Source organism: Myxine glutinosa, chromosome 5 (assembly GCF_964187855.1).
Source record: "Myxine glutinosa chromosome 5, kmMyxGlut1.1, whole genome shotgun sequence".
Lineage (NCBI taxonomy): Eukaryota > Metazoa > Chordata > Myxini > Myxiniformes > Myxinidae > Myxine > Myxine glutinosa.
This window is the reverse complement of record NC_136265.1, coordinates 158,167,000-158,183,004: the sequence shown is the minus strand read 5'-3', so window position 1 is coordinate 158,183,004 and position 16,005 is coordinate 158,167,000. Positions and strand designations below refer to the sequence as shown.

At 41.4% G+C, this 16,005-nt stretch overlaps 1 protein-coding gene across 1 annotated transcript; it reads left to right on the top strand.

Annotated features, from left to right (window-relative positions):
* Positions 1-997: 997 nt before the first annotated feature.
* NANP (N-acetylneuraminic acid phosphatase) lies at positions 998-13,734 on the top strand. The gene is made up of 3 exons (XM_068115870.2): positions 998-1,427; positions 11,113-11,457; positions 11,795-13,734. The coding sequence occupies exons 1-3, from the start codon at positions 1,332-1,334 to the stop codon at positions 12,101-12,103; spliced, it is 750 nt and encodes a 249-aa protein (XP_067971971.2). The 5' UTR covers positions 998-1,331; the 3' UTR covers positions 12,104-13,734.
* The last annotated feature ends 2,271 nt before the right edge of the window (positions 13,735-16,005 follow it).

The window sequence follows — 16,005 nt, the reverse complement described above, 5'->3', positions numbered from 1 at the left end:
GAGGTAGGGTCGAGAGGTGAGGGTTGAGGGAGGGATAGAGGTGAGGGTTGAAGGAGGGGTAGCATCTAGAGGTGAGGGATGAGAGAGGGATAGAGATGAGGATTGAGGGAGGCATAGAGGCTACAGATGAGGGTTGAGGGAGGGATAGAGTCTAGGGTTGAGGGAGGGATAGAGTCTAGGGTTGAGGGAGGGATAGAGTCTAGGGTTGAGGGAGGGATAGAGTCTCGGGTTGAGGGAGCGATAGAGTCTAGGGTTGAGGGAGGGATAGATTCTAGGGTTGAGGGAGGGATAGAGTCTAGGGTTGAGGGAGGGATAGAGTCTAGGGTTGAGGGAGGGATAGAGTCTAGGGTTGAGGAAGGGATAGAGTCTAGGGTTGAGGGAGGGATAGAGTCTCGGGTTGAGGGAGGGATCGAGTCTACAGATGAGTTTGAGGGAGGGATAGAGTCCAGGGTTGAGGGAGGGATAGAGTCTAGGGTTGAGGGAGGGATAGAGTCTAGGGTTGAAGAAGGGATAGAGTCTAGGTTTGAGGGAGGGATAGAGTCTCGGGTTGAGGGAGGGATAGAGTCCAGGGTTGAGGGAGGGATAGAGTCTCGGGTTGAGGGAGGGATAGAGTCTACAGATGAGGGTTGAGGGAGGGATAGAGTCCAGGGTGGGATAGAGTCTAGGGTTGAGGGAGGAATAGAGTCTAGGGTTGAGGGAGGGATAGAGTCTCGGGTTGAGGGAGGGATAGAGTCTACAGATGAGGGTTGAGGGAGGGATAGAGTCTAGGGTTGAGGGAGGGATAGAGTCTCGGGTTGAGGGAGGCATAGACTCTACAGATGAGGGTTGAGGGAGGGATAGAGTCTAGGGTTGAGGGAGGGATAGAGTCTCGGGTTGAGGGAGGCATAGACTCTACAGATGAGGGTTGAGGGAGGGATAGAGTCTAGGGTTGAGGGAGGGATAGAGTCTACAGATGAGTTTGAGGGAGGGATAGAGTCTAGGGTTGAGGGAGGGATAGAGTCTCGGGTTGAGGGAGGCATAGAGTCTACAGATGAGGGTTGAGGGAGGGATAGAGTCTAGGGAGGCGGTAGAGATGAGGAAGGGGGATAGAGTAGCGCTGGGAGGTTGCTAGGTGATAGGTGTAGTGGTAGGTATGGGGTAGGCTTTCGCGGGGGAAATAGGGCTTGGTGTATGGTTGTGCTGGGGGAAGGTGAATAGTGCAGACCGAAACGTTTGTCGTTAAAACAGTGAAGAAGGATCGCGATCCGCGGGGTGGAGTGACCGAGCCCGACGTGTCTCTGACGTCACTTCAACGTATACCCAAGTCAGCGGCAAATGGGCAATAAGACGGGATGGCATCGACAGACGAGTCCTTGGGAGGTGTCATTTTCGATTTGGACAACACGCTCATCGACACGAGGGGCGCAGACAGACTGGCTTTCCAAGAGGTAATTTAAAATTCCGCCTAATGGAGGATATAACATAACTTCCGTGTGCTGGTGCTCGCCTGGCCGACACTTCCCGCTAACATCGACTTCATATTGTAATGGATGAACGAATTTAAAACGTCGATTGAGCTATGAGTATGAGCTATTTGCTAACCGCCGTGTGAAGCAAGCAGTGGTTATCATTTACCACCTCAATCCACGTCTTGACTTCATTCATTTTTCTACGTTCTACCTGCTCGCGGACGCCGATCGACACTCACCTTCGCCGGCAAGACCTGTGACGTTCATTCTCTTCCATCACATTACGGCCATGTGTTTGGTTGGAATCGATCTGATATCACGTGACGGTGTTTTCCCGACTTGTGTCTATTCAGCCTGTGCCTGGGAGCACCACTGTGCCGCTGATGCAGTGCCCCTTGTGTTGGATTAGCGGTTAGGGTGCCGGCTTGGGATCCTAGGATCCTGAGTTCGAATCCCGGGCTATCGGTGAATTAACACCAGGTGGGCTGACTCAGCTTCATCATCCTTCCGATGTCGGCAAATTGAGTACCAGCTCACTGGTAATTGGGGCACAAACGCGCTTCCAGAGAAATGATGCAGCCATCGGCTGCATACGAAACAACAGCAGTGCCCACCTGTTATCAGTAAGCTGGTACTCATTTGACCGACTTCAGAAGGATGACGGGCTGAGTCAACCCACCTGTTGTTATTAAACAGATTAACAGGGGCTCAAACTCAAGACCCTAAGATCTTAAGCCACATACCTTAACGATAAATGGCACGTGTTATATATATATATATATATATATATATACTAGCTTGGCTCGGCTCGCTGCGCTCGCCTCACCAAGCGTCGTTACTGAGGAACGGGCTTATTTTAGCTGAGGATAATGACTGTACCTGACTGAGTTGCTGTGTTGTCATGATTTACACCAATCATCATACAAACAATTATTTTGCACAAATGTATTTGTTGTGTCTGTGATATTACATTTTTATAGGCAATTTAGGTTGAAGATTCAGGTTGAATGTTTTTTTTTCAAGAAAGAACCCCTCAGCACATACATAGGGGAGGGGTGGGTGCAGACTGGAAGTTTGGGCCGATTACACCTCGCCACCACGTAATTCAAAACACCTCACCACAAAGTAACTTAAAACACCTCACAGCCATAAAACGTAATAAAAACACCTCACAGCCATAAAACACGTAATAAAAACACCTCACAGCCATAAAACACGCAATAAAAACACTTCAGCCATAAAACACGAAATAAAAACACCTCACCACCACGAAAATAAAAACACCTCACAGCCATAAAACACGTAATAAAAACACTTCAGCCACAAAACACGAAATAAAAACACCTCACAGCCACGAAATTAAAAACACCTCACAGCCATAAACACGTAATAAAAACACCTCGCAGCCATAAACACGTAATAAAAATACCTCACAGCCATAAAACACGTGATAAAAACACTTCAGCCATAAAACACGTAATAAAAACACTTCAGCCAACGAAATAAAAACACCTCACAGCCACGAAATTAAAAACACCTCACAGCCATAAACACGTAATAAAAACACCTCACAGCCATAAACACGTAATAAAAATACCTCACAGCCATAAAACACGTAATAAAAACACTTCAGCCATAAAACACGTAATAAAAACACTTCAGCCAACGAAATAAAAACACCTCACAGCCACGAAATTAAAAACACCTCACAGCCATAAACACGTAATAAAAACACCTCACAGCCACAAAATTAAAAACACCTCACAGCCATAAACATGTAATAAAAACACCTCACAGCCATAAACACGTAATAAAAATACCTCACAGCCATAAAACACGTAATAAAAACACCTCACAGCCATAAAACACGTAATAAAAACACTTCAGCCACAAAACACGAAATAAAAACACCTCACAGCCATAAAACACGTAATAAAAATACCTCGCAGCCATAAAACACGTAATAAAAACACCTCACAGCCATAAACACGTAATAAAAATACCTCACAGCCATAAAACACGTAATAAAAACACCTCACAGCCATAAAACACGTAATAAAAACACCTCACAGCCATAAAACACGTAATAAAAACACCTCACAGCCACGAAATTAAAAACACCTCACAGCCATAAAACACGTAATAAAAACACCTCACAGCCATAAAACACATAATAAAAACACCTCACAGCCATAAAACACGTAATAAAAACACCTCATAGCTATAAAACACGTAATAAAAACACCTCATAGCTATAAAACACGTAATAAAAACACCTCACAGCCATAAAACACGTTATAAAAACACATCATAGCTATAAAACACGTAATAAAAACACCTCACAGCCATAAAACAGGTAATAAAAACACCTCACAGCCATAAAACACGTAATAAAAACACCTCACAGCCATAAAACACGTAATAAAAACACCTCACAGCCATAAAACACGTTATAAAAACACATCATAGCTATAAAACACGTAATAAAAACACCTCACAGCCATAAAACAGGTAATAAAAACACCTCACAGCCATAAAACACGTAATAAAAACACCTCACAGCCATAAAACACGTTATAAAAACACATCATAGCTATAAAACACGTAATAAAAACACCTCACAGCCATAAAACAGGTAATAAAAACACCTCACAGCCATAAAACACGTTATAAAAACACATCATAGCTATAAAACACGTAATAAAAACACCTCACAGCCATAAAACAGGTAATAAAAACACCTCACAGCCATAAAACACGTAATAAAAACACCTCATAGCTATAAAACACGTAATAAAAACACCTCACGGCCACAAAATTAAAAACCCCTCACAGCCACAAAATTAAAAACACCTCACAGCCATAAAACACGTAATAAAAACACCTCACAGCCATAAAACACGTTATAAAAACACATCATAGCTATAAAACACGTAATAAAAACACCTCACAGCCATAAAACAGGTAATAAAAACACCTCACAGCCATAAAACACGTAATAAAAACACCTCACAGCCATAAAACACGTAATAAAAACACTTCAGCCATAAAACACGTAATAAAAATACCTCACCACCACGAAATTAAACACACCTCACAGCCATAAAACACGTAATAAAAACACTTCAGCCACAAAACACGTAATAAAAACCCCTCACAGCCACGAAATTAAAAACACCTCACAGCCATAAAACACGTAATAAAAACACCTCACAGCCACGAAATTAAAAACACCTCACAGCCATAAAACACGTAATAAAAACACCTCACAGCCACGAAATTAAAAACACCTCACAGCCATAAAACACGTAATAAAAACACTTCAGCCATAAAACACGAAATAAAAACCCCTCACAGCCATAAAACACGTAATAAAAACACTTCACAGCCATAAAACACGTACTAAAAACAACTCACAGCCATAAAACACGTAATAAAAATACCTCACAGCCATAAAACACGTAATAAAAACACCTCACAGCCATAAAACACGAAATAAAAACACCTCACAGCCATAAAACACGTAATAAAACACCTCACAGCCATAAAATACGTAATAAAAATACCTCACAGCCATAAAACACGTAATAAAAACACCTCACAGCCATAAAACACGTAATAAAAGCACCTCACAGCCATAAAACACGTAATAAAACACCTCACAGCCATAAAATACGTAATAAAATACCTCACAGCCATAAAATACGTAATAAAATACCTCACAGCCATAAAACACGTAATAAAAACACCTCACATCCATAAAACACGTAATAAAAACACCTCACAGCCATAAAATACGTAATAAAAATACGTCACAGCCATAAAACGCGTAATTAAACACCTCACAGCCATAAAATACGTAATAAAAATACGTCACAGCCATAAAACACATAATAAAACACCTCACAGCCATAAAACACGTCATAAAAACACACAGCCATAAAACACGTAATAAAAACACCTCACAGCCATAAAACACGTAATAAAACACCTCACAGCCATAAAATACGTAATAAAAACACCTCACAGCCATAAAATACGTAATAAAAATACCTCACAGCCATAAAACACGTAATAAAACACCTCACAGCCATAAAATACGTAATAAAAACACCTCACAGCCATAAAATACGTAATAAAAACACCTCACAGCCATAAAACACGTAATAAAAACACCTCACAGCCATAAAATACGTAATAAAAACACCTCACAGCCATAAAATACGTAATAAAAATACCTCACAGCCATAAAACACGTAATAAAACACCTCACAGCCATAAAATACGTAATAAAAATACCTCACAGCCATAAAACACGTCATAAAAACACCTCACAGCCATAAAACACGTAATAAAAACACCTCACAGCCATAAAACACGTAATAAAAACACCTCACAGCCATAAAACACGTGATAAAAACCCCTCACAGCCACGAAATAAAAAACACTTCACAGCCATAAAACACGTAATAAAAACACCTCACAGCCATAAAACACGTAATAAAAATACCTCACAGCCATAAAACACGTAATAAAAATACCTCACAGCCACGAAATAAAAAACACCTCACAGCCATAAAACACGTAATAAAAATACCTCACAGCCATAAAACACGTAATAAAAATACCTCACAGCCACGAAATAAAAAACACCTCACAGCCATAAAACACGTAATAAAAATACCTCACAGCCATGAAACACGTAATAAAAACCCCTCACAGCCACGAAATAAAAAACACCTCACAGCCATAAAACACATAAAAAAATACCTCACAGCCATAAAACGTAATAAAAACACCTCACAGCCATAAAACACGAAATAAAAACCACTTGCAGCCATAAAACACATAATAAAAACACTTCAGCCATAAAACACGTAATAAAAACACCTCACAGCCACGAAATTAAAAACGCCTCACCACCACGTCATTTAAAAACACCTCACCACAAAGTAACTTAAAACACATCACCACCAAGTAATTCAAAACACCTCACAGCCATAAAACGTAACAAAAACACCTCACAGCCATAAAACGTAATAAAAACACCTCACAGCCATAAAACACATAATAAAAACACTTCAGCCATAAAACACGTAATAAAAACCCCTCACAGCCATAAAACACATAATAAAAACACTTCAGCCATAAAACATGTAATAAAAACACCTCACAACCATAAAACACATAATAAAAACACTTCAGCCATAAAACACATAATAAAAACACCTCGCAGCCATAAAACACGTAATAAAAACACTTCAGCCATAAAACACGTAATAAAAACACCTCACAGCCATAAAACACATAATAAAAACACTTCAGCCATAAAACACATAATAAAAACACCTCACAGCCAGAAAACACATAATAAAAACACTTCAGCCATAAAACACGTAATAAAAACACCTCACAGCCATAAAACACATAATAAAAACACTTCAGCCATAAAACACGTAATAAAAACACCTCACAGCCATAAAACACATAATAAAAACACTTCAGCCATAAAACACGTAATAAAAACACCTCACAGCCATAAAACACATAATAAAAACACTTCAGCCATAAAACACGTAATAAAAACACCTCACAGCCATAAAACACATAATAAAAACACTTCAGCCATAAAACACGAAATAAAAACCCCTCACAGCCACGAAAATAAAAACACCTCACAGCCATAAAACACATAATAAAAACACTTCAGCCATAAAACACGTAATAAAAACACCTCACAGCCACGAAAATAAAAACACCTCACAGCCATAAAACACATAATAAAAACACTTCAGCCGTAAAACACGTAATAAAAACACCTCACAGCCATAAAACACATAATAAAAACACTTCAGCCATAAAACACGTAATAAAAACACCTCACAGCCATAAAACACATAATAAAAACACTTCAGCCATAAAACACGTAATAAAAACACCTCACAGCCATAAAACACATAATAAAAACACTTCAGCCATAAAACACGAAATAAAAACACCTCACAGCCATAAAACACATAATAAAAACACTTCAGCCATAAAACACGTAATAAAAACACCTCACAGCCATAAAACACATAATAAAAACACTTCAGCCATAAAACACGAAATAAAAACCCCTCACAGCCACGAAAATAAAAACACCTCACAGCCATAAAACACATAATAAAAACACTTCAGCCATAAAACACGTAATAAAAACACTTCAGCCATAAAACACGTAATAAAAACCCCTCACAGCCACGAAAATAAAAACACTTCACAGCCATAAAACACATAATAAAAACACTTCAGCCATAAAACACGTAATAAAAACCCCTCACAGCCACGAAAATAAAAACACCTCACAGCCATAAAACACATAATAAAAACACTTCAGCCATAAAACACGAAATAAAAACCCCTCACAGCCACGAAAATAAAAACACCTCACAGCCATAAAACACATAATAAAAACACTTCAGCCGTAAAACACGTAATAAAAACCCCTCACAGCCACGAAAATAAAAACACCTCACAGCCATAAAACACATAATAAAAACACTTCAGCCATAAAACACGTAATAAAAACCCCTCACAGCCACGAAAATAAAAACACCTCACCACCACGAAAATAAAAACACCCATAAAACACATAATAAAAACACTTCAGCCATAAAACACGAAATAAAAACACTTCAGCCATAAAACACGAAATAAAAACACCTCACAGCCATAAAACACGTCATAAAAACACTTCAGCCATAAAACACGAAATAAAAACCCCTCACAGCCATAAAACACATAATAAAAACACTTCAGCCATAAAACACGTAATAAAAACACCTCACAGCCATAAAACACGTCATAAAAACATCTCACCACCACGAAATTAAAAACACCTCACAGCCACGAAATTAAAAACACCTCACCACCAAGTAATTCAAAACACCTCACCACCAAGTAATTCAAAACACCTCACCACCACATAATTCAAAACACCTCACCACCACGTAATTCAAAACACCTCACCACCACGTAATTCAAAACACCTCACCACCACATAATTCAAAACACCTCGCCACCAAGTAATTCAAAACACCTCACCACCACATAATTCAAAACACCTCACCACCAAGTAATTCAAAACACCTCACCACCAAGTAATTCAAAACACCTCACCACCACATAATTCAAAACACCTCACCACCACGTAATTCAAAACACCTCGCCACCACGTAATTCAAAACACCTCACCACCACATAATTCAAAACACCTCATCACCATGTGATTTAAAATACCTCACCACCACGTCATTTAAAATACCTCACCACCACGTCATTTAAAATACCTCACCACCACGTGATTCAAAATACCTCACCACCACGTCATTTAAAATACCTCACCACCACGTGATTCAAAATACCTCACCACCACGTGATTCAAAACCACCCCCTGATTCAAAACACCACAACGTTATTAAAAACACTCCACAACCACGGAAACAAAAGTTTGAGGGAGTCGTTAAGTGACAACACAGACACTGCCTAGATGTGTAGATATATAGATAAATGACTGCACCCGAGTTGCCGTTTTGTCATGGTTTAAACCAATCATAATTAATTCAAACAATTATTTTGCACAAATGTATTTGTAATATACGTGATATCACATTTCATAAACGATTGGTTGGGGAAAAAAAAAATTCCCCCCAAAAATCCCCCCCAAAAAAAAATTGGAAAATTTTTCAAAAAAAATACCCTTAGGACATACCGACGGGAGAGATATGTGCATACCAGAAGTTTGGTACGATTTCACAAAAGTTTGAGAAAGTGACATAATTACTCTTCTTTTGGGTCTTTAGAGTCCTAAGGGTCTTTTGGGTCCTCTGGTTAATTTGGGTCTTTGGGGTCTTTTTGGTCTTGGTGGTATTTAAGGGTCTTGGGGTCTTTTCAGTGTTTTGGGTATTTGGGGCCTTTATGGGTTTTTAAGGATCTTGAGGTCTTTTCAGTGTTTTGGGTCTTTGGTGTCTTAATGGGTCTTTGGGAAATTTTGGGTCTTCAGGGCCTTTTGGGTTTTTTGTGGTCTTTTGGGTATTTAAGAGTCTTCGGGGTCTTTTGGGTCTTTGGGGTATTTTGGATCTTCAGAGTACTTGGGGTTCTTCTGAGTCCTTGGGGTCTTTTGGGTCCTTTTTGTCACTTGGATCCTTGGGGTTGTTTGGGTCTTTTGTATCCTCATGGTCTTTTGGGTCTTCAGAGTCTTTAGGGTTTTTGGGGTCCATTGGGTCTTTTGGGTCCTTTTTGTCACTTGGATCCTTGGGGTTGTTTGGGTCTTTTGTATCCTCATGGTCTTTTGGGTCTTCGGGGTATTTTGGGTCTTCAGAGTTCTTGGGGTCTTCTGGGTCCTTGGGGTCTTCTATGTCTTAATTGTCTTTTGTGTCTTTAACAGTCTACAGGGTATTTTGGGTCTTTGGGTATTTTGAGTGTTTGGGGTCCATTGGGTCTTCTGGGTCTTCTGGGTCCTTGAGGTGTTTTGGGTCTTCGGGTCTTTTGGGTATTTGGGTCTTACCAAAATTTTGGGTGTTTGGGGTCCATTGGGTCTTCAGGGTCTTTTGAGTCTTTTGGGTATTTTGGGTCTTTTGGGTGTTTGGGGTTCATTGGGTCTTTTTGGTCTTTGGGGTATTTTGGATCTTCAGAGTACTTGGGGTTCTTCTGAGTCCTTGGGGTCTTTTGGGTCCTTTTTGTCATTTGGGTCCTTGGGGTTGTTTGGGTCTTTTGTATCCTCATGGTCTTTTCGGTCTTCAGAGTCTTCAGAGTCTTTAGGGTATTTGGGGTCCATTGGGTCTTCAGTGTATTTTCAGTCTTTTGGGTCTTTTCAGTCTTTTGGGTCTTTTCAGTCTTTTGGGTCTTTTCAGTCTTTTTGGGTCCTTGGGATCCTTTGGGGTCTTTTGGGGGTCCTTAGGGTATTTTGGGTCTTCGGGGTATTTTGGGTCTTCAGAGTTCTTGGGGTCTTCTGCGTCTTTGGGGTCTTTTGGGACCCCAGAGTCTTTTAGATCTTTTAACCGGTGGACACACAGTCGTGTTCAAAGATTGCCCCCTTAACACCCCCCCCCCCTCTCAAATCGCCCCCAAAGCACGATTCAAAGCCTTTAAATCCTAGCTTTAGGACGACACACACACACACACACACACACACACACACACACACACACACACACACACACACACACACACACACACACACACACACACACACACACACACACACACACCTTTTATATGGTAGATATGTGTTATATATGTTTGCCTGTATATAACTGATTCTGATCTGAACTCATGAGAAATGCATTGATCGGGCTCGGGAGAAGCTCATTTATTACTCGTTTGCGAAGAATGTGAGTCCCTGAGTCTTGATTTTAATAATTCACTGCAGTCATACCAAGTGGGGGTGATATGCTTCAGTTGCAGGTTTGGTGGGTTCAGGTGTTATATACTGTACATTAAGACTGTGCTGTCCCCAAATACACCTGTAAAATTGTTAAATTAAATAATTATTTGTGGGGGAAGGAAAGGGAAGCAAAATTACACTTTGGCAAAAGTATGTTTTTCCCATCTACCACGACCACCACTTTTTCAATTATTTAATAATCATTTACTTTTGGCATGAATGTTTGTATCTCCTCAGGTGCGCCTGTTGCTGATTGGTCATGGCCTGAACAGCCAGATAGATTCCGTGCTTGCAAGCTTTTCCAAAAGACTTGCGAAAGAGCCCTCGGATCCGACGGGAAATCTCTGCTCGGACAAGTGGCGGAGAAACCTGTGGCTGGCCGCCCTTCAGGAAGCCGTCCGTAGGCCGGAGGAACAATGTCAGTTATTAGCCAAAGTTTGTTTTGAGAAGTGGCTGCAGGTACGGCTCGCTCACCTCGAGCTGTTGCCTGCGACCAAGGAAATGCTGGTGAGGCTGCGCGGCGATGAACGCCTTCGCCTCGGCCTTCTCACCAACGGCGAGGCGAGCACACAGAGAGACAAGGTAGGTCTTCAAGTTTGTGCGTGTCTCAGTCTTCCACTTAAAGACTCTTCCACTAGGATCTAATTAATTAATTCATCATATATTTCCATTGCCATCTTCGATCACTGTCATCGTAAAAGCGGCTTGACAGTCAGTGACTTGTTCTTTGGAGACCCGAAGTTCCTGCTCGACATTTCCGTGCCCACAAGCCACATTTCAGGAAATTGGCAGGTGGGAAAACCACGCAGGAACTCGTGGGCTTTGCAGGAAGCATCGCAACCCTGTCATGCCTTAAACACATACATTTGCTGAACTTGCACTGAGATATAACTTCGAACGCAAATGTGTTTGGATGCAGATTAATGCTTGTGCCTGCAGCCGTTTCTTCGATGCGGTCTGCGTCGCGGCTGAGCTCGGAGCCGAGAAGCCTCTTCCCGCTGCTTACCTGCAGTGCTGCCAACGACTCGACGTTCTGCCCAGACGCACCGTCATGGTGGGAGACAGCTGGGAGTGTGACATCGGTGGATCCCTGGCAGCCGGGCTGCGCTCTGCCATCTGGGTGAACCCCGGTGATCAGACACCGGGTCCAGACACGGGAGGCAACCAAGGATGGCATTCCATACACCATGTGCTTGAGGCAGAAGCGTTGATCAAGAAAATGTTGTGAGCGGTTGGGTTGTGTCTTGTGTGGTATGTACGAGGTTGATGGTGCTTTTTGGGTCTAGCTCGAATCGTGAATGCAACCCAAATGTAAACAGGGCCCAAGCTTGGGAAACTGGGTAGAGGCATTTTAAAGACCCTTTGAACTTTTTGGAAAATCCTGCCAGTTTTTGGGATCACGTGGCTTAAAGACAAGAAAGTCAATCACACAATTATTATATTGCCATATTCTGCACAACCAGGTGGTATTTAGTCCAATTATTAGGATTGTACTTAAGACTTAAGACTAATAGATCGGTTGACCTATGACCTGGAAATGAACCTTTTTCATTGTAATCAGTTTTAAACTTTAAGGCCGACAATAAAATGCAACATTAAACTTTTGACTTTATTTGACTAACTTTACTTTGTAACTTTGAGGCCACTTTTGTTCAGCCTGCGGTGTCTTGCTTTCTCTCACGGCTTTATCTCGACTCTAATTCGACATCTCATTTCATTTTTCACAGTCGCATACATGGTTTTAGACTCGGTTTCAAAAAACGGGATAAACGTACTTGATTGTATCGAGTTATCTGGCATGTAAGGTATAACTGCTCAATGTAGGTAGCCGCGCACACCCTCGAGTGCTCAAATTCATCAATAGGTGGAAGAATTGTAATTGAGCATCTTTTATCTCTGCCTCAAGATAACTCATGGTATGTGACTGACTTAGGACCAAAGCATGTTCGGATCATTGACCCCACTATGTGCTATCTGTTTGGCGACTTGTCAAGCCAATGTATCATTTTGTTGTGGAGTTTCATGATGTGAAGTATTAATTTTCTGCGAAACTGTTCAAATCCAAACACTGGAACTGTATATTGTTACAATGTTACATGCACAGGAGCGAGTGAGGGGATGGGGGGGGGGGGGGGGGGGGTGATGACCCCACTGTGGTGTATGAGTGTTGTGGGAAAACGCCAATGAGTTTGTGCTGTCAGCCTCACCTTGGCAGGATGGAGCATCGTATGTAAATTAGTTAAAGCCACTGGAGTCATGTAATCTTGCATTTGCCCATGTTACCCACTCCCTTCCTTTTTCTTCCTTTTATGGCACTAGCCAATCCCGCCATGCTGCTTGAGGATGGTTCAGCGGGTGCTGAATTGCTGGGAGGAATGGTTTCGGTTTTAGTTACCATTCTGTAGTAATGTATTGATTATTGCTGTGCTTGTTTTTATTCCCAATCTTTTGTTGTTAAACTTTTAAAAACTACTTGTGTGGGGATGTTTTCTCTTCCGGCTATTGGGCTAACGGAAAACCAGGAAGCCTTTGGAAAAGTGCAGGGTTTCGCTTTCCAGCCGATGGTCTCAAATTTGGCTGATTACCATTTGGCTGTCCTGGGGCCTTGCCCCACGTGTATGGGCGGGAGAGCAAGCAAACGCTTGCATAATCCTTGCACGTGACCATCTTATAGGTGCATGGTCTTCTCTCGGCTCGGACAACGATATTCAGATCTGCTGTATTGTTCCATGTCCTGTGTGTTTGCTTTTGATTTTTCTTTCGTTCTCTGTTACATTTTAAAATCGTATATGCCTTACCATTACGATGGATTTTCTTGAAAAGTACTTATCTTGTAGAAATAAAAGAGTCAGTCAGTTAGTGTGTGTGTCTCCTCCATAACTCCAAAAACATGAAACACAGTGGGCCGAAACATTGCATGCATGCTCAGGGAACTCCAAGAGAGTGCATGAATGAAAACTGGGTGTTTGGGTAAATTTAAACATCCCTTTTGAAGATAATTAACGGACTTTTAAAATTAATATAAAACAGGCTTTATCCTTGGTCAGCCCACTATCTCTCACAGGGGTCTTAAGCTTCGTTTGGGCCTGCTCAAAAACGCTGTGCCTTGGAACAGGCCGCAACGGTTTCTGCACAATTATGCGCTCAAAATTAATTTCACTTTCCTCACTAACATCATCGAATGTCTGTTCTTCATAACTACGGATCGCAGTATACATCGTTTTGTAGGTGCTGTTGTGGTCACAGTAGGAGCTTGGGGCGATTTTATGTATTACATGATGTGATTTTCCACGATGGCCTCTCATGGAGTAATTAAAGTATATAATCGAAATCTGTTTTCCGATTTCTGGATCGGAACTGGTGAATTAAATAATTGAAGAAAACTGGAGTGAAATCGGGAAATTTTAAGAAATTACCAATTCTTATAACTATGCATATAAGTATATTTATTGAAGAAAGGCTATGCTCCCATCTTCTCCATATTCAGCAATAAAAAACCCAATCTTTTTGGGATTTCAGCCTGGATGTCCTTATAATTGGTGATATGGTGAGCTCTGATCGTCAAATATGGTATCAGATGTGAACTAGAACGCCACTCAGTAGAGCGCATACTCCCGCCGTGGGTGGCCGCTGCTGAGCCCCATCTTCCAATGGTAAAAAATCCTTCAAAAAATTCCTGGATCCGGAATAATAACCTGAGCTTCACCAAAAACTAATCAATTCTTCCTTATCCCAAGGGCAATCATTCCACCAACTTTCATCCAAATCCGTTCAGAACTTTTCCAGATATCTTGTTCACGAACACACGAACACACACACGGACGGACACGATCGAATGCATTATTCCCTCGCGGGAGTAAAAATAACTGTTCCAACGACAGTTGAAGAAGAAGTCATGTGACCTCTTAAATGCGCTAATCAAAATACCTCTGTACAAGCACAACATATACATTGCTGTAAAGGTAATTTTCTGCTCATCTAACGACATAACAATCAAAGATGAAATGAGAGTTTGTAGAAAAATGGTTACCACCTTAGATACTTCCTGAAATATGCACCCCGCAAAAAATGTTAAACCAAGCAATTTTGATCCATATACCTATGTAGTTCTTAAGAGAATGTGCTCCGATTGTCTGACAACAAAACAGATTTCAAATATCTTATAGACAAGGTGAACTATATGTGGGCTAAACAATTTATATATTTTGACTCTTGATGGAAAAACATTCACTATTGACTACCCAAAAGGTTACAGTAATATGTTCAATTTTGTCGATAGTTCTGCTCAATATTTTGCAGCTTGATGAATTAAATGTTTGTCTCTAAACATGTGCTTAATTATGGTAGTCCAATAGATGTATGTTAGATCCTGGGCAACGCTGGGTAGTGGGTACCTTTGTGGTAGGAGGGAGGGAAGGGTAGGAGGAAGGACCCAGTGTTCCCCTTTTCTTTGCTCCCCTTTCTCTCCCCCTCCTGCTCACTACCTCACCCCGCCTCTCTCTTCCTCTTTCTTTTCCCCTCTCACTTCCCTCCTCACTCTCTCTCTCTCTCTCACCATCCTTCTCCTCGCTCCCCTTCCCTCTTTCACTCCCTCCTCTCTTAGTATTCTTGTCAGTGAAGCAAAGAGTGGTATTTCCTCGTACGATATATATATATATATATACACCACATGACCAAAAGTATGTGGACATCCCTTCTAATTAGTGGATTCGGCTATTTCAGCCACACCCATTGCTGACAGGTATATATAATCAAGCACACAGCCATGCAATCTCCAGACAAACATTGGCAGTAGGATGGGCCGTACTGAAGAGCTCAGTGACTTTCAACGTGGCACCGTCATAGGATGCCACCGTTCCAATAAGTCAGTTCGTCAAATTTCTGCCCTGCTAGAGCTGCCCCGGTCAACTGTAAATGGTGTTATTGTGAAGTGGAAACGTCTAGGAGCAACCACAGCTCAGCCGTGAAGTGGTAGGCCACACAAGCTCACAGAACGGGACAACCGAGTGCTGAAGTGCGTAGCGCATAAAAATCGTCTGTCCTCGGTTGCAACACTCACTACTGAGTTCCAAACTGCCTCTGGAAGCAACGTCAGTACAACAACTGTTTGTCGGGAGCTTCATGAAATGG